The sequence below is a fragment of the Protopterus annectens genome, chromosome 5.part0, assembly GCF_019279795.1.
Source record: "Protopterus annectens isolate FY-2018-M chromosome 5.part0, PAN1.0, whole genome shotgun sequence".
Taxonomy (NCBI): domain Eukaryota; kingdom Metazoa; phylum Chordata; order Ceratodontiformes; family Protopteridae; genus Protopterus; species Protopterus annectens.
The window spans coordinates 322,859,420-322,879,202 of NC_056735.1; the positions used below are offsets into that span (position 1 = coordinate 322,859,420).

The 19,783-nt window shown below is 42.2% G+C and overlaps 1 protein-coding gene across 1 annotated transcript in view; it reads left to right on the plus strand.

The window, feature by feature from the left end:
• POLA1 (DNA polymerase alpha 1, catalytic subunit) overlaps window positions 1–19,783 on the plus strand; it is a 3,104,727-nt gene that overhangs the window by 301,634 nt on the left and 2,783,310 nt on the right. Inside the window, exon 9 of the mRNA XM_044072304.1 lies at window positions 16,183–16,351. Coding sequence (XP_043928239.1) covers window positions 16,183–16,351 — 169 coding nt within the window. The remainder of the gene's footprint in view (window positions 1–16,182; window positions 16,352–19,783) is intronic.

Here is a 19,783-nt window from a genome sequence, read left to right on the forward strand (position 1 = left end):
TAGGGAATTTTTGTTTTTACCCCAGCATAGGCCTTTGGCTATACCTCCTGTTCTGGATGTGGTGGAAGATGTTTTTGCAGAGGCTTCTCTTAATCCTGATTCTTTGCCTCCTGCTCCTGTTAAACCGGATAGGTATTACAGGGTGCCTGAAGCTCATAAGTATCTTTTAAGAGTCCTAGGGCAGACCCAGAAACTGTTAGTCAGGGGCCTAAAGGTGTTAAGGCTTCTGTTGTCAAAAATCCGTTCCTCCAGATAAAGAGGCCAGGGCTTTGGATAGGTGGGGAAAGAAAGTTTATACTTCTTCCACCCTAGCTATGAGGGCTTTGAATTGCCAGTTTCACATGTTGAAATACCAAAACTATCTCCTTTCACAATTGAAGTCTAAGGTAGATGCTCTGGCGGAAGGTATTGAGTGTAAAGAGTTACAAGACTTAGTACATGTTTCTGAACAGGTGGGTAAGCATTCTTTGCAATGTGGTTTTGATGCTGTACAGGCCTCGTCTAGGGTGGCTGCCACTGGGTCAGTTCTTCGCAGGCACGCCTGGCTGAGGGATCAGAATTTATCTGAACATGTTAAGACACGGATTTTAGATGCTCCTTTACAATCTGATGTGTTGTTTGGTTCTCCTGTGGAGGCAGTCTCAAAGAAAATGGAAGACAAGGCTAAGTCTATGCAGACTGTTAAAGATTTTTTGCAGGTTCAGCCTCCGAAGTTTAGTAGAAATTGGCCTACCAAGGGGTGGACGTATCCTTCTTATGATTCCCAGTCTAGGGGTAGGTCTAGACGTGGTAGGGGCAGAGCTCAGGGCTCTTTCAGGCCTAGAACAGGGAGTTCACCTGCACAGTCTTCGGGTGAGGGCAGGGGTCAGTCCTTTCGTAAACAGAACCAATGACCTACCTTTTCAGCTGCCAGAGCCTTCTCGTCTGGCAGCACCTTTGGGAGGAAGGTTGGCACTTTTCAAGGAAAATTGGAGTTTGATTACCCAAGACAAATGGGTATTGGATATCATACACCACGGTTACAGGTTTTATTTCCATACCTTGCCTCCTTTCAAAGGCATGCCAGACGTTCCTCCTCAACAAAGAATAGAGGCTCACAAACAAATTTCTCTGTTACTTCAAATAGGGGCCATACAGCCGGTACCTATGCCAGAAGTGGGCCTAGGATTTTATTCTCGCCTGTTCCTAGTACCAAAGAAAGGGAACACATGGAGACCAATTTTGGATTTATCTACCCTCAACACTTATCTGGACATTCCCAAGTTCAAAATGTTGACGTTAAAACAGCTTCTACCTCTGCTGGGCAAAGATCATTGGATGGTAACTTTGGATCTCAAGGAGGCTTACCTTCATGTTCCTATCAGACTGAGTTGCAGGAAGTATCTGCTCGGGCTGGGACTTCTCATTATCAGTTCTCTGCATTGCCCTTTGGCTTGTCTACTGCGCCCAGAGTGTTCACGAAAGTTCTGGCTCCAGTGATAGCTTTCCTCAGGCTAAAAGGAATACAGATCTATCCTTATTTGGACGATTGCCTGATTCTGGCTCAAGGAAGGGACAAGCTTCTTCATCATTTGGAATACGTGATAGCAGTGCTAAGATGCCTGGGGTATTCTGTGAACGAAATAAAGTCCAGTCTAGTACCCTCTCAGGACATGTGCTTTCTGGGTGTAAGACTGAATACAGCAGCCCAGATGGCCTTTTTGACCCCGGACAAACAAAAGAATCTTTCCCTTTACTTTCATCAATTGTCTCATCAGTCCAGGCTGACTGCAAGGTCATTCCTTCAAGCCTTGGGGTTCATGGCATCTTGTATTCTGGTGCTTCCCAATGCCAAACTGCATATGAGGAAGTTACAATGGTATCTCAAAAATGTATGGACACAGCACTGCCAGGATCTGGACACTGTCATTCAAATAATACCTTGCATACAAAAGGAATTGTTGTGGTGGGCTCAGGAATGTCACCTAAACAAGGGACTCTCTGTGACCCGGCCAGAGGCGAGTCAGATTCTAACGACAGATGCCTCAGACAAAGCTTGGGGAGCTCATCTGAATGGAAAGTGGATACAAGACAAGTGGCCTGCCAGACTACAACATCTACATATCAACCTGAAGGAGATGTTAGCAGTCCAGTTTGCATTAATAGCTTTCAAGGATTTCCTTCTTCCAGGACAGGTGTTGATTCTAACAGACAACACAACTGTCATGTGGTACATCAACAAGCAAGGGGGAACACATTCTTATCCTCTATGCAGGCAAGCAATGATTTTGTGGGAGACGGCTCTCAGTTTACAGCTAAATCTTCAGGCAAGGTTTCTGCCGGGAGCACAGAACTCATTAGCAGATGTGTTGAGCAGACAAATTATGGATCCCCACGAGTGGAAATTGGATCCTCATGTATTTCAGAAATTGACAGTGTCATGGGGAACTCCAGACATAGATCTGTTCGCTTCTCCACTAAACCACCAGCTGCCAATGTTTTGCACGAAAAGGTTTCATCCCACAGCTTGGAAAGTGGATGCTCTTTCTTTCAGTTGGAGCAATCTTCATGTGTATGCCTTTCCACCTCTGCCTCTCCTTCCAAAGGTACTACTAAAGGCCAGACAGGACAAGCCAAGGATGATTTTGATAGCTCCTGATTGGCCTCGACAGCATTGGTACCCATTACTGAGAAGCCTGGTACGGGAGCCTCCATGGCCTTTGCCTTTGATTCCACACCTGTTGTCTCAGGAGGACAGTCATTTGCTCAATGTCAAGCTTCACTCTCTTCATCTAACAGCATGGCATATTCTGTTTTGAACCATAGTGGGTCTCAACTTCCACAACAAGTTTTGAATGTTATTTTGGAAGCTAGAAGGCCTAGTACAAGGAAAGTGTACGCAGATAAATGGAAGAGATTTTTATTTTGGAGTGCAGCAAAGGATTTTGATGTTTCTGAGCCTAATTTAAGTGTGGCTCTTCAATATCTTACTGAGTTACTGGACAAAGGTTTGTCCTTCTCTTCTATTAAGGTTCATGCTGCAGCAATTTCGGCTCACTATGATTGTGACCCACCTTTGTTTTCTCATCCTTTGTTCAAGCAATTTCTTAGAGGGCAAAGAATATAAGACCCCAATGAGAGCTCCTACTCCTGCTTGGGATCTCAATTTTGTGTTGGAGAAACTTACTCTACAACCTTTTGAGCCTGCAGCTACTACAGAGTTGAAATATTTATCATGGAAGACTGCTTTTTTGTTGGCCATTACCTCTGCAAGAAGGGTTTCTGAGTTGCAGGCCCTTATGGCGGTTGCGCCTTTCTTGATTTTTCATAAGGATAGGGTATCTTTACGTACTAATCCTTCCTTTATGCCTAAAGTGGTTTCTAGTGTGGCTTTAAACCAAACTATTCATTTGCCTACTTTTTATGCAAACCCCCAAAATCAAGGGGAAAAGATTTTGCACACTTTGGATGTACACAGGCAGTTGCGATATTATTTGGACAGAACTAAAGGGTTCAGGCAGTCTCAGCAGTTATTTGTTTCTTTTGCTTTGAGTTCTCAGGGCAAGCCTGTGTCAAAACAAACTATTTCTAAGTGGATTGGGTTTTGCATTGCTTTCTGTTACTCCCATCATGGCAAGGAGATTCCAGCTGGAATTAGGCCTCATTCCACTAGGGCTACTGCCACTTCGACAGCTTTTTTGAGGGGGGTAGCAACTAAGGATATTTTGGAGGCAGCTACTTGGAGTTCAGTGCATACTTTCTCTAGGCATGATCACCTACCACTTCATTCTAAATCTAGGGCTGGTTTTGCCACTGCTGTTTTGCAGGGTATTTTGGCAGCTCCTGCTTCGTTATAGTTTGGCCATCCTCCCTTACCTCTGCTTTGGGATTCTACCCAAGTGTAAGGACTGCAGCAATGTGGGATGAAGAACATAGTACAGTTTTGTACCTACCATAAATGTAGATGTTCGAAGATCCACATTGCTGCAGTCCAATTTACCCTCCCTCCTTCCCCTCTGTAGTTAGAGGCGGTTGTGTGGGTTGGGTTGTCAATATATTGTATATATTGTATATATTTTTAGTGCTAGGATGGTTGGTCGGTTGTTTGCTGTCTTTTGGTTTGGACCTTTCTTTTTAGGGTCTTCTGACATCTGGGGCAAGAAAAGACTGAGGATATGACGTCGGTCATGCGCATTTGTACCCTGACGTCCTGATGTCAGTCAAATGCGCCTTGACCGACGTCAGCCTTATACTTTGATATTCGGGCCGACCGAGGACAGCGGACTACCCAAGTGTAAGGACTGCAGCAATGTGGATCTTCGAACATCTACATTTATGGTAGGTATAAAACTGTACTTTGTGAATACTGCAACAGTGATATGGAAGAACATAGTGCAGTTGTATTAAATCGTGTCATAACAGTAGATGTCCTTCTCTTCACCGCTGCAGTATTAGGTCCTTTTCTCCAGCCCCATTTTCTTTTTTTCTGTTGGGAACATTCTTTCTTGACCTGTCCATTTTCTTGGGATGTACATGTTCTTTCTCTTGGGATGGTTCTTGTTCTCCTGGGGCACTTTAGTTCTGAGTATGGACTGTCTGCATGTTGCCTTTATACCCATCACTGAGACAGGGAGTATGTCTTTCTTACAACACTGGTAATAATTAAAGACTTTGTATACTGGCTGGACATGTGGCTGTATTTGTCAGGAAATCTTATCTGTTATGAATTCTACAAAAGTAAAGAGAAGGCCATCTACTGTTATGGTATGATTTTGCATAACTGTACTTTCTTTTCCACTTTCAGTTTTCTGCCACAAAAAGTAAAGTAACAAATGGTAACAGCAGGTTATTTCATTGTGTTGTTTTCATACAGTGTACTTTCCCCACAACCCCATCAAGCCATAATAATTATCTCTTTATTGGGATCAGAGTGTCATTTCCCTTCACCATAGTATTCCCCAGACAAACTGATACTTCTGTTGATAATTTGCAATGTATAAGCACCAAAAAAAATGGCTAAAACACAGCCACATGTATGTATGTCAAATTGTTGTAAGACATGGCTTGGCTGTCGATGTTCTGTTACTGTGCTCATGGGGTAGAGGGTTCATTAACTGCTCTAGCCAAATAATTATCTCACAGATGGGCCGAGTGGAAGTTTTTTATTATAAACAAAATACTCAAACTGAGATCTGTACCCGGTGAACATGTTTGTGCTGAGTTTTGTCACCTGCAGTTTGTGTTAAAAGATTGTTGCTTAAGTTTGTGGAAAGTACTGAACTTGCCTCCATTTAAAGCCCGTTTTGTGTGCTTGTTGGACAAGAGAGGGTTTCCACAGTAATTGCAGAAAAAAACATTAACAGGCTTCATTTTCAGACTGCTCTGTTTTTGGACAATCATGAGAATTGCTGAATAGAAAACCCAAAACTGCATTTGGTAACTTCAGTATAAGTTGAGAAAGTAAATCACAGAATCAAGCATGAGCTTTTTTGTAATAAATCACAAGACAAGGACTTGAAATATGTCTCAAAAAAATTTTTTTATGTGATTCCACCAGACTTGGGAGTTTAGAGGGTTTTTTTTTTCCATGTTTGGACATAAACATTTTCAAATAATTCTCTGAACCTCATAAAAATGCTTTTAATTGGTATATTACTTTTCAAGATTCATTTTTTCATACAATGAATGCTTATTTTCTTAATGCATACACATGTAAATAGTGTTTTAGGGTGTCAGGTAAATGTTCGCTAGGATGTGTATGTGTATGGCTTGCTAGCGTTAATATTCCTGAGTCACAGTACTTGGATCCTGAGTAAAATTTTCTTTTGGTGTACTTTGTGTGAAGATTATGCATCATTCTTGCGTTTATGGTCCTGCTTTGAGAAATTGACATTTAGTTTCTTGCATTGCCACACTTCTTACTCAGCATTACAACTTCCATTAAGCATTTCTTGCTTTAAGCAGCCCCCCCCCCCAAATTTATAAATGCAGCTCTATGGTTTCACAACAATGGGTAGGGGAGAAACCTCCAAAAAAGTGCACAGTGGTCTCTCAGGCCTCGACCTCTTTAACTCTAATGTGAGATAGAGCATGTTACTTCTTTGCTTCTGTTTGTGAGGTCGACATATTACTGATGTTCTTCATCTCACATTGCTGCAGTCCTTACTTATGGGTAGTCCGCTGTCCTCGGTCGGCCCGAATACCAAAGTATTAGACTGACGTCGGTCATGGGCCAGATCTGACATCAGAGCCGCCAGGGTATAAAGGCGCATGACCGACGCCATATCCTCAGTCTTTTTGCCGCATGGTCCGATGCAGAAGCAGCGCTGTAAGTGCCGCTCGGGCTCTGAAATTTTTCATTTTCAGAGTTTCAGACCGATACCAAGTTGGCTAAGTACCCGCTGGGAATATTTTTGTTTTTCTTGCCTCAGTTACTTACCGGATGTCAGAAAAAGTGAATAATTGTATTTCTTGTGGGAAACAGATACCGCATAGGGATTACCACCGCTTTGTATTCCTTGTTTGGGACCGAGCACGGCGTAGTTGGGTGTCGGTTTTGTGCTAGGTTTAAGCGCACTAAAACGGAGGTTAGATTGCGCTAGGTTAGTCTTTGGCAAGAGGTGTAATTATAATATGCCGCCGGATGTTCCGACGCCTGCTTCTACTAAGAAGCTTAAAGACAAATCTTTAAAGCCTAGGCAGGATGATTCGTCTACGGACGCCGGATCTTTAGAAGCTACAGCTGAACAGGTGGATCCGCTGAAGTTTCTGTTGAGTCCCAGGGGAAACTTTGATTTTACATGATGTGGCCTCTCAGGAGGCAGGTCAGGCTGAAGGGCCTCGGGTTACTATTCTCCCTTCTATGCCTAAGGTGGTTAGGCCTTCTGTTACTGTTTCTAAGGCTCCTTCTAAGGGCAGGTCTGTTTTGCCTTCCTCTGGTGTCAGTTCTGGTTCTTCAGGGTCTGTGCCTAAAAAGCACATGCTTAAAATGGCAGAGGATTTGATTACTTTAATTAGAGGTTCTATGCCCTCCTGATAAGAGGCCCAGGATGGAGCCAGAGTTGGAAAGTTTGGAGCAGGCCTCAGATGATTCAGAGTCTTCTGCTGAGGACATTCAAGATTTCCTCCTTATTCTGATTCTGATGCAGAGGATTCCACTCCTTCTGCTTCTCCTCCAGAGGATTTTTCATTTTCAGAAACTCTGCATTCCATGAGGGAGCATTTTAAGTGGGAAGGACAGGATTACTCTGATTCACGGAAGGGACTTAGGAGTTCTTGTTTTACCACAGCATAGACCCTTAGCTATACCTCCGGTTTTGGATGTTGTTTCAGATGTTTTCTCGAGCTTCTCTTAATCCAGATTTTGTGCCTCCTGCTCCAGTTAAACCGACAGGTATTACAGGGTGCCTGAGGCTCATAAATATCTTTATAAGAGTCCTAGGGCGGACCCAGAAACTATTAGTCAGGGGCCTAAGGGTGTTAGAGCCTCTGTTGTTAAGAATCCGGTTCCTCTGGATAAGGAAGCTAGAGCTTTGGATAGATGGGGTAAGAAGGTGTATACCTCTTCTACTTTAGCAATGAGAGCTTTGAACTGCCAGTTTCATATGTTGAAGTATCAGAATTTCCTCCTTTCTCAGCTAAGATCTAAAGTGGATGCTTTGGCAGAGGGCATAGAGTGTAAAGAATTGCAGGATTTAGTGCATGTTTCTGAACAGGTGGGAAAGCACTCTTTGCAATGTGGTTTTGATGCTTTACAGGCTTCTTCTAGGGTGGCTGCCACTGGTTCAGTTATTCAGAGGCACGCCTGGCTTAAGGATCAGAATTTGTCTGAGCATGTTAAGTCTAGAATTCTGGATGCCCCTTTACAGTCTGAAGTTTTGTTTGGTCCTCCTGTGGAGTCAGTCTTAAAGAAAATGGAAGACAAGGCTAAGTCTATGCAGACTGTTAAAGATTTTTGCAGGTACAACCTCCAAAGTTTAGTAGAAATTGGCCTACTAAGGGGTGGACGTCTCTTCTTCTGATTCTCAGTCTAGGGTAGATCTAGGCGTGGTAGGGGCAGAGCTCAGAGTACCTTCAGGCCGAGACAATGGAGTTCGCCTGCTCAGTCTGCTGGTGAGGGCAGGGCCAGTCCTTTCGTAAACAGGCCCAATGACCTGCATTTTCAGCTGCCAGATTCTTCTTGCCTGGCAGCTCCTTTGGGAGGAAAGTTGGCTCTTTTCAAGCAAAATTGGCATTTAGTCACCCAGGACAAATGGGTATTGGACATTATAAACCGAGGTTACAAGTTCTATTTCCATACCATGCCTCCTTTGAAGGGCATCCCAGACGTCCCTCCTCAGCAAAGGATAGAGGCTCACAAACAAATTTCTTTACTTCTTCAAATAGGAGCTATACAGCCAGTTCCTCGGTCAGAAGTGGGCCTAGGATTTTATTCTCGCCTGTTTCTAGTTCCAAAGAAAGGGAACACGTGGAGACCAATTTTGGATTTATCTATCCTCAACACTTACCTGGACATTCCAAAGTTCAAGATGCTGACTTTACAACAACTTTTACCTCTGTTGGGAAAAGATCACTGGATGGTTACTCTGGATCTCAAAGAGGCTTACCTTCATGTTCCTATCAGGCCCAGTTGCAGGAGGTACCTGCGTTTTCAGGCTGGAAATTTACATTATCAGTTCTCTGCATTGCCCTTTGGCTTATCTACTGCGCCCAGAGTGTTCACAAAGGTTCTGGCTCCAGTGATAGCTTTTTTCAGACTAAGAGGAATACAGATTTATCCTTATTTGGACGATTGCCTGATTATTGCACAAGAAAAGGACAAACTTCTTCATCATCTACAGTATGTGATGGCAGTGTTAAGATGCCTAGGGTATTCTGTGAACGAAACAAAGTCCAGTCTAGTACCCTCTCAGGACATGTGCTTTCTGGGTGTGAGACTGAATACAGCTTCCCAGATGGCTTTTTTTGACCCCGGACAAACAAAGAAGCCTTTCTTTATTTCCATCAAATGTCTCTACGGTCCAGGCTGACTGCAAGGACAGTCCTTCAAGCCTTGGGGTTCATGGCATCTTGTATTCTGGTGCTTCCCAATGCCAAATTGCATATGAGGAAGCTTCAATGGTATCTCAAAATGTATGGACACAGCACTGCCAAGATCTAGACACTGTCATTCAGATAATACCTTGCATTCAGAAGGAGTTTTTGTGGTGGGCTCAGGAATGTCACCTAAACAAGGGACTCTCTGTGACCCGGCCAGAGGCGAGTCAGATTCTAACGACAGATGCCTCGGACAAGGCTTGGGGAGCACACCTCAATGGAAAATGGGTGCAAGACACGTGGCCTGTCAAACTCCAACATTTGCATATCAACTTGAAGGAAATGTTAGCAGTCCAGTTTACATTGATGGCTTTCAAAGATTTACTTCACCCATGGCAGGTGTTGATTCAAACAGACAACACTACTGTCATGTGGTACATCAACAAGCAAGGGGGAACCCATTCTTACCCTCTTTGCAGGCAAGCGATGATTTTGCGGGAAACTGCTCTCAATCTACACCTCAATCTTCAGGCAAGGTTTCTACCAGGAGCACAAAACTCCTTAGCAGATGTGTTGAGCAGACAAATAGTGGATCCTCATGAGTGGAAATTGGATCCTCATGTATTTCAAAAGTTGACAGTGTTATGGGGAACTCCAGACATAGATCTGTTCGCTTCTCCACTAAATTGCCAGTTGCCAAAATTTTGCACAAAAATGTTTCATCACACAGCTTGGAAGGTGGACGCTCTATCATTCAGTTGGAACAATCTGCATGTATATGCCTTTCCACCTCTGCCTCTTCTTCCCAAGGTACTTTTGAAGGCCAGACAAGACAAGCCAACCATGATTTTGATAGCACCGGATTGGCCTCGACAACACTGGTACCCACTACTGAGGAGTTTAGTACGAGAACCTCCATGGCCTCTGCCTTTGATTCCGCACCTTTTGTCACAAGAGGGCAATCACTTCCTCAATGTCAAGATTCAGTCTCTGCATCTAACAGCCTGGCATATTCTGTTTTAGACTCTGGAGGGTCTCAGCTTCCACAACAAGTTTTGAATGTTATTTTGGAGGCCAGGAGGCCTAGTACCAGGAAAGTTTACTCTGATAAATGGAGGAGATTTTTATTTGGAGCAAAGGAAAGGACTTTGATGTCTCCAAACCTGATTTAAGTGTTGCTCTTCAATATCTTACTGAGTTATTGGACAAGGGTTTGTCTTTCTCCTCGATAAAGGTCCATGCTGCAGCCATTTCTGCTCACTATGATTGTGACCCTCCTTTATTCTCTCATCCTTTGTTTAAGCAATTTCTTAGAGGGGCAAAGAATATAAGACCCCACGAGAGCTCCTACTCCTGCTTGGGATCTCAATTTTGTGTTGGAAAAACTTACTCTACAACCTTTTGAGCCTGCAGCTACTGCCGAGTTAAAGTATTTGTCATGGAAAACTGCTTTTTGTTGGCCATTACCTCTGCAAGAAGGGTTTCTGAATTACAGGCCCTCATGGCAGTGGAGCCTTTCCTGATTTTTCATAAGGATAGGTATCTTTGCACTAATCCTTCCTTTATGCCTAAAGTGGTTTCTAGTGTGGCCTTAAACCAAACTATTCATTTGCCTACTTTTTATGCAAACCCCAAAATAAAGGGGAGAAAAGTTTGCATACTTTGGATATTCACAGACAGTTGCGTTATTATTTGAGCAGAACCAAGGAGTTCAGACAGTCTCAGCAGTTGTTTGTTTCTTTTGCTTTGGGTTCACAGGGTAAACCTGTTTCAAAACAAACTATTTCTAAATGGATTGGGTTTTGTATTTCTTTCTGTTATTCCCATCATGGTAAGGAGATTCCTGCTGGAATCAGGCCTCATTCCACTAGGGCTACTGCTACTTCTACGGCCTTTCTAAGGGGGTAGCTACAAAAGACATTTTGGAGGCAGCTACTTGGAGTTCGTGCATACTTTTCTAAACATTACCACCTTCCTCTTTATTCTAAGTCTAGGGCTGGATTTGCCACTGCAATTTTACAGGGCATTTTAGCAGCCCCTAATGCTCTATGATTTTTACCAACCTCCCTTTCCTGCTTTGGGATTCTACCCATAAGTAAGGACTGCAGCAATGTGAGATGAAGAACATAGTACAGTTTTGTACCTACCATAAATGTAGATGTTCAAGATCCACATTGCTGCAGTCCAATTTACCCTCCCTCCTTCCCCACTGTAGTTTGACATGGTGCTATGCTTTAGGTGATGGTTGTTGTTGGGCTTGTTTTTGGGAGGTATTCTGTTTTTGGCTGTGGCCTTTCTTGTTTGGCCTTCTGACATCTGGGGCAAGAAAAGACTGAGGATATGACGTCGGTCATGCGCCTTTATACCCTGACGCTCTGATGTCAGATCTAGGCGCCCATGACCGACGTCAGCCTAATACTTTGGTATTCGGGCCGACCGAGGACAGCGGACTACCCATAAGTAAGGACTGCAGCAATGTGGATCTTCGAACATCTACATTTATGGTAGGTACAAAACTGTACTTTTGGGGTTTTGCCTTGATTTTCCCTTTCATCACCCATTCTAAATTTATGCTGTCAGGTTGATAAGAGAATGCTAAATTGTCCTTTGGTATCTGTTTCTGTGTCTTGCAGTGGATTGTTCTATTTAAGGTTTCCTCCTTTTGCTTGTTGGGAGAAGATCCATACCCATGTGTTTATTATTGCTTGGAGAAATTAGGCCAGGAGATCAGGGGCCAATGACTAGTTTTCTGTCTTATGGATAACAACAGTCCATATCCTTAAAAGATTATATGTGCCCTAAGTGACTACTTGAATAAGACTGATACACAAAAGAAATCTAAGTAGCTTTTGATTTTTGCTGTTAGCAAAGAATGTACTTTTGTTAAAACGCACTCTTTTCAAAGTTACAGAGCTGGTAGGAGTAGCGATACACTGGCAAATGCTGCTGTGTGTAGGCCATAATAACGTGTACTGCTTTGTTCAAGGGTATTTTGACAAAACAGAGTTACCCTGCTTCCAGTTCAAATCCATTTCACTGTGTACAACAGCATGGATATGGCTTCTGGGTCGAGAGCAGGAAGTGGTAGACCATTCTTCTGAAGTCCTGTATCTTTTTTTTTGGAAAAAAAGCAATCAAACTTAGTTTTTTTGGATCAAGTATTACTTGCTAGTGCTTGGTTTTGTCTTGCTGAGGGCAGATTGTGCTTTTGCTAACTGCTAGTTTGCTTCCACGTTTCACTGGGATTTCTTCTTTCTTTAGAGCTTTTTAACTAACCTTATTTTATGTTTTACTGTAAGTGTGACTGGTTTCTCAGTCATTCAAGAATTTCTTACTTTATAACTGGTTGTAATTTTGTTTCATTACATATATGTACTTTGTATTCATTCTTTTTGCCTTGTCTGTTGATTGCTTCACCAACTTGCACCTGGTGGCATGGCTGTGCAGTGTTCCTAATGCAGTATTAGTCTTGAGAGCTGCCATTGCAGGTATTCTGACCTGGTCTCCATCTGTTCTATCGGAAGGACGATTAGTGAGAAGTAGTTTTAGCTAAGAGAAACTGCCATTTCATTTGCACATGTTGTAACAAAATTGGGGTCTACTTTGAAACATCTAAAACCCATAACATCTAATTTCATAACACTGAGACCAGAGCATCTAAAACCCAAAACATCTGTAACCCATAACATTGAATTTCATAACATCTAACACTACAAATCACAAGAAAATAACATCCCCTCCACATATAATGACACCAAATTACCAAACACACTTTTTGCTACGTCTCTGCAGGGGGGCAAGCTTGTCTGCATCCACCATGTGGTGGGCTCCGCCCCCACACCCCCTATAAATTAAATATACTAACTCCTAGGTCGCACTACAGTTAATTTCCTAACCCCACTGTATCAAGCCCCCCTGCAGAAACACAGTAAAAAGCATGTTTGGTAGTTTGGTGTCATTATATGTGGAGTGGATGTTATTTTCATGTGATTTGTAGTGTTGGATGTTATGAAATTCAATGTTATGGGTTTTAGATGTTTAGGGTTTTAGATGTTCTGGTCTCACTGTTATGAAATTAGATGTTATGGGTTTTAGATGATGTTCTTCGTCTTCCATTGCTGCAGTCCTGACTATTGGGTATAGTCCGCGTCCAGTCGGCCCGAATACCAGAGTATAAGGCTGACGTCGGTCAGGGCGCATTAGACTGACGCCAGTACGCCAGGGTACCCACGCCATATCCTCAGTCTTTTTGCCGCATGGTCCATGCAGAAGCAGTTTTGGCGAGTGCAGGTTGGCGTACTGAAATATTTCCAAACCGGAGTTTCAGACCGAAACAGAGTTGGCTAAGTACTCGCTGGGGAACATTTTAGTTTTTCTTGCCTCAGTATTTTACCGGATGTCAGAAAAAGTGAATAACTGTATTTCTTGTGGGAAACAGATACCTCATAGGGATTATCATACCTTGTGTATACCTTGTCTAGGGCCTGAGCACGACGTTGTTGGTTGCCGCCTTGTGCTAGGGTTTAACAAACGCACTATTAAGAGGAGGTTAGACTGTGCCAGGTTAGTGTTTGGGAAGCGCAATTATAAAATGCCGCCGATGTTCGACGCTTTCCTCCAAGAAGCGCAAGGATAAAACAGTGAAGTTTAGGGTTGAGGAACCGCAGTCCCGACGCCGGTTCTTTAGAAGGCTCAGTGGAGCCGGAGGTTTTGCCAGGCCCATGGAGTCCCAGGCAGAAACTATACTCTTACAGGATGTGCCTTCTCAGGAGGTAGGCCAGGCTGAGGGGGCTTCTCAGGTGACTGTTCTTCCCTCTCTTCCCAAGGTAGTTAGGGCCTCTCCTTCTGTTGCCAAAACTTCTTTAAGAGGTAGGCCTACTTCAGCTTCAGTGGGCTTCTCCTAGCATTTCGGTTCTGTACCTAAGAAACATATGCTTAAAATGGCAGAAGATTTGATTACTATGATTAGGGTTCTATGCCCCTGATAAGAGGCCTAGGGTGGAACCGAGTTTGATAGTTTTGAACAGTGTTCTGAGGCTTCAGAATCTTCTGTGGAAGATATGCAGGAGTATCCTACTTATTCTGATTCTGAGGTGGATGATTCCACTCCTACAGCTTCCCCACCTGAGGATTTCTCATTTCAGACTTTGCATTCCATGACCCATGAGGGAGCACTTTAAATGGGAAGGCCAGGATTACTCTGACTCCAGGAAAAGGCTTAGGAGTTCTTGTTTTACCCCAGCATAGGCCTTTAGCTATTCCTCCTGTGTTGAATGTGGTGGAAGATGTTTTTGCAGAGGCTTCCTACCCTGACTCTTTGCCTCCTGCTCCTGTTAAGGGTATAGGTATTATAGGGTGCCCTAAGCTCATAAATATTTGCTTAAGAGTCCTAGGGCGGACCCAGAAACTATTTCCTCAAGGGCCTAAGGGTGTAAAGGCTTCTGTATAAAAACTGATAAAGAGGCAATAAAGAGGCAGGGCTGGATAGGTGGGGAAGAAAGGACATTTTTCCACTCTAGCCATGAGAGCTTTGAATTGGTTGCCTACATGCTAAAATATCAGAATTATCTCCTTTCACAATTGGAAATCTAAGGTGATGCTGGCGAAGGTATTGAGTGTAAAGAGTTGCTGATTTGGTTCATGTCTGAACAAGTGGGTAAGCATTCTTGCAATGTGTTGCAATGCTGTGCCAGGCCTCCTCGAGGCTGCTACCTGCCCTGTTCTTCGTGAGGCATGCTTGGTTGCTGGGATCAACTAGCTGGAGCATGTTGGGACAAGTTGATTCTTGACGCTCTTTTTACAGTCTGATGTGTTGTTTGTTTCACTGTCTGTGCAGTTTTTTTAAAAATGGGAGGGACAAGCCACGCCTATGCAAACTGTTAAAGATTTTTTGAAGGTGCCCACGGGGTTTAGTAGAAATTGGCCTGCTAAACATATCCTCTCAGAAGTCTAGGGGTGAGTCTAGGCGTGGTAGGGTAGCAGGGCTCTCAAGGCTTTTAAGGCTAGAACAGGGAGTTCACTGTTCACAGACTTCTGGTGAGGAGGAGGTGGAGTGCTTTGTGGCTCCAGGCCAATGACCTGTTTTTTTTCTGCCAAAGCAGATTCACGCTTGGCCCTTTAGGAAGACTGTCTCTTTTCAAAGAAAATTGGGATTTAATTGCGTTTACAGTTTTACTCACATAGGGGCATCAGTTCTCTGCATTGCCCTTTGGCTTATCTATGCCTTCAGAGTGTTCACAAAGGTAAATCTATCCTTACTTGGGCTGACTGCTGATTCTGGCTCAAGAAAGGGAAGTTCTTCTTACCTCTGCTTTGGTTCTCTACCTTATAGTCAGACTGCAGCAATGGAAGACTAAGAACATAGTACAGTTTTGTACCTACCATAAATGTACATCTGGGGCAAGAAAGGATATGGCGTCGGTCATCGCATTTAGTACCCTGGCCGATACTGACGTCAGTCTAATCGCATCCCACGCCGATCAGCTACTCTAATTATTGAGACGACTGGGCGGACTATGCAATAGTCAGGACTGCATTTTGAAGGGGACCCCAAAATTGTTATGTACTGCTGTTTGACATCTGGCTGACTTGGTAAAATGTCTGGCATTACAGTATAAGTATAGTGGCTCTATGCACACTTCTGTTTTTCTCAAGTGTTTTGCTAAAAAATTCAGCTTTGTACAGCACTGATAATATCTTTCAAAGTTTCTCTTGGGGGACCTGTGATCTCCTTTGTATAATCTCAACAGGTAGATATAACTTGCATAGAAAGGTGATGGCTTTACCTCGTACTATTATGCCATCAGGGCTTACTGTTAGCTGTATGTTACTACAGCTTTTTGGTGAAAGATTAGTAAGTAGATATCCTGTTGTAACTATCTGATTGTGTAGTTGCATCTTGAGAAGATAAGTAGAATTTGTGTAGCATGATAGTATTATGTATGTAAGCATTATTTCTGTTGAACATAAACTGCACTGTGTTTAGAAATTGAAATGTACCTTGAGAACTAAAAAGTACTATACAAATAAAGTTTGATTTTTAACATTGATTTACTGTAGGTTTTTCACCTTTTTTTTGACAAATCCACTTTTTGTTTAATGCTTAAGTGACTGGGAAAGATCTTTTAATTGGAAAGAACTTAACGTAATCATACGTTTTGTGTGCAGGGGAGGACAGTGGCTTAATGGACTTTGATGAAGGTGATTTTGATGAACCCATGGAAGCAGAGAATGAGACCGGTGCTGCTGTGCACCTGAAAGAGGATCAGCAGAATGGAGACGTGATAACTGTATTAAAGACTGAGGAGAAGTGTATGGTGAATAACAAATCTGCAATGTATGTTCACATGCACCATTTTGCTTCATTGCTTTTCCTTGTGGTTACATCTTCCCTTGAATTTTGCAAGCTTGTCTATCCTTAGAGTGGCTTAGAATCCCTGACTTTCATAGAGTTATGCATATTAAAAGTAATGCTAGAAATATGTGAGAATTTTTTTTTTAGTTTGTCATGAGACTACTGTACTGCATCTTTCAGCTTGGCTGTATTCTACTGCTTTTAAGCACTTGCTGCTCTGCTGGAGACAGCTGGAGTATGTATTTAAGCAAAGCAGCTTCTGCAACCTTCCTATTGCATTTGATTTGTAGATCTTAAGTTTACATTCTAGCTTTACAGCACTGAAGAAATGTTAAATTCTATGAATGTTTGTTTTTATGGCTCTTTTTGTCAGTTTGTGTTAAGCTTTATTATTGTCCTGTTATGCTGCTTATGATTAAGGATGCAACCTGTTTCGGTCTTGGTGCTTGTGTGAGTTGATTACGGAAAATATTAACAAAGAAATCTGGCACATCTGTTTTTTGTTTTACTCTTCTTCCCTATGTTCTTATTTTTGTGAAATTTGCTAAGCTGCAAGCATCATTAGAATATTTGTAGGCATTGTGAAGCTGAATCAAATAGTGCAATATTGCTGGATAATGACTGTAAAGGCATGTGTTTGTATGGTAGATGATATTGTATCCCAGCACCTGCAGGAAATCTATTCATGATGTGTTTTTATGATAAATGACAATGGATGTGGCTGCTTTCTTTAATACTGATCTTTGTCAGACATATTGGCTTAAGTTCCTAGTTAAACATTAGCAGATGTTTGGTTTTGCTGCCTGCAGTGTACTGTTGAAAGCTGTAGTCCCTTTTACACAAAGGGTGCCTTGTAGCATTGAACTGCTACTGGCTTTCCCCTTTTTAGAGGATCCAGTATTTTGTTTTCATACGATACCACCTGACCTTAGGGTTGAGTTTTTTCCCATGTTTGGGTGTAAACATTTTTAAATAATTCGCTGGGCTAAATATCTTGTAGAATGGATGTTTATTGGCAAAAAGTCAGAGCTTTTCGTCTTTTCCCCCCAACATCTGCACCTGCTTGTCCTTTGAAGGAGGTTCCAGCAGGACAATTTCTTTTGCATTTCCTGCTGAGGTATCTTGCACGGTCAGTGGGCTATGAAGGCTATATGTTGGTGCCTTCAGAGTATGATAGCATGATCACTGTTAGCAAAGCAGTTGTTTTGTGGAATTCTTGGGTTATATACAGTTTCGTTTGTTGAGCTGGAGCTTTGTGCATTTATGTAGGACTGTAGGAGCTGTTTCTGCTTAAGTGAATATCACATTTTGTTGTAACCTGACTTGCTTTGTATATCATTTAATTTTTTTTTTTTTTAAGCAAACCAGTTATAGCTTACACTTTATGCACAGTTACAGTTTTGTAGCAGTTGGTTGAATGCGTCTTAGGCATAAAAACTGTGCTGTCCAGCTCTGACAGTATTGTTACAGGAATGGTTCTAGTCTACTTTGATTGGATATTAGTGAATCACCTAGAGCAGATCTTATTGCTGCCAGTAGCTCATCTTGTGGTACTTGATTACAAGTACTTGTATGGCGAGACGAACATTCATTCATCAAGAGATGTTTCAGTGGAAATTTGTATGGGTAGTTAAGACACACTAGGCAGTAAATGAATGACATCCATGGCTTAAAAGAGGAATGGTGTTTTGCTGTCATCTGGCAGTCTAAAAAGGACTTTTAAGACAATCAGCCTCTGAGAATTAAGAAGAGCTGGATCAGCAGCAGTAGTAGTAGGTGGTGATTTCTTAATGGTGAGTGTTATACTACGTCCATTAAGGGTCTGTTAAAGATTAGTGTTAAAATTATTTCTGTAACTATTTCTGAGTGAGTTTTATTTTTAAAAATAGACAGTTTAAGCTGTATTGAGACCTGCTGAAAAAAACAGTGAAAAACAGAACCTTGAAATACTGTCCAGCCATAAGTTCATTTTCATAATGTATACTGCAGGTAGGTCATAAAGCTGAGGGCTGCATGCTAATTTATTAGTAGCGTGGATGCTTTTCTACAAGACTGCATTGAAACAGGAAGCTAAGATTGCTGCTCCTTGGGTCGAATGAAGCTTTAACTTTTAATATGGGTTATATTTAAGTTAAGACAGAGCTAGGAAGAAAAATAGAGAATGAGTGGACATCTGAGAATGATGGTGATGAAGATGTGTGAGAGACTGAAACATGGAAGGACTAGCTGAGAGCGGGGGGGGGGGGGGGGCTGAGAAACTTGCCTAGTCTGAATTTCCTTGTAAGTAAAGGTAAATAAATGGGTGGTACAGAGGTTAGCACCGTCACCTCTCAGCAAGAGGTTCTCTGGTTCGATTCTTGGCTGGGGTGCCTTTTGTCTGGAGTCTGCATCTCCTTCCTGTGTTTGCCTGGGTTTCTTCCGGGTGCTCTGGTTTCCTCCCACATTCCAAAGACATGTCTGGATCATTTCTCCCTGGGCCTCTGCTGAAAAGGGGCTCTGTCCAAGTCCGACTTTCCCAGTAAACAAATGTTAAATAAATAAAAATAAAATTAATGAATAAAGAAGCGAGGTTCAGGCCTGGTACAAGTCTGACAGGTTGTAAGGATTAGGAGAAACTCTTCAGTACACTGAAAACAAAAAGGCAAACTAGGGGAATTTAGCCTTTACTTTAATGTTATGTAATACTAAACTTCCTTTCCCCAGTTTTCGAATGCAAATGTAGTTGTCTTTTCTATCTTACTATTCAAAAATATAACCAATGATGACTACATGAGTGGTAAGGAAAGATAACGAGACTATTCTGATAAGAGCAGTTTTTTTTACTGTTAGTGTACTTGGAGGACTGTTCTTATGACTTGGTCTACCCCATCCTCTGAATGCTTTTTGGTATGTTATCCACAATTATGTAGGCGTCCCTTGTAAGTATGGGGATTGTTTGTCTTTTGCGTAAATGGGCTTCCTCAGTAGAGGTGCTGGTGAATATTGGTATGTGAGACTTTACCAATATCACAGGTTTAGGGTATGTCATAGTATTTTTTTTTATTCATAGCTGCTTAAGCAGTATTAAGCACATGTGGTTAGGAATGGCTCCTTGCATGTCTTGTCTCAAAACATTTTCATGTCTGCATCCCCAACTAATGTTGTTATGCCCGTAATTTTCTGTTTGCTATTCTACTTAAAGGGTATATTAGCCTAATGCACTCTGAATATGTTGTCTAACTCACTTTAATGTAGATATTGATATATTTATTTATGTATAGGCATGTTTACAGCTGTTCCATTGCAAATGCTTGCATGTAATAGATTTCATTTCAACATATTGATAGTACTAATGTGACTGTGTGCCACTTTGTATATGCTGTGAACCAATTCAATATGCTATTTATTATTTTATAATACTGCATAACTTGTTCT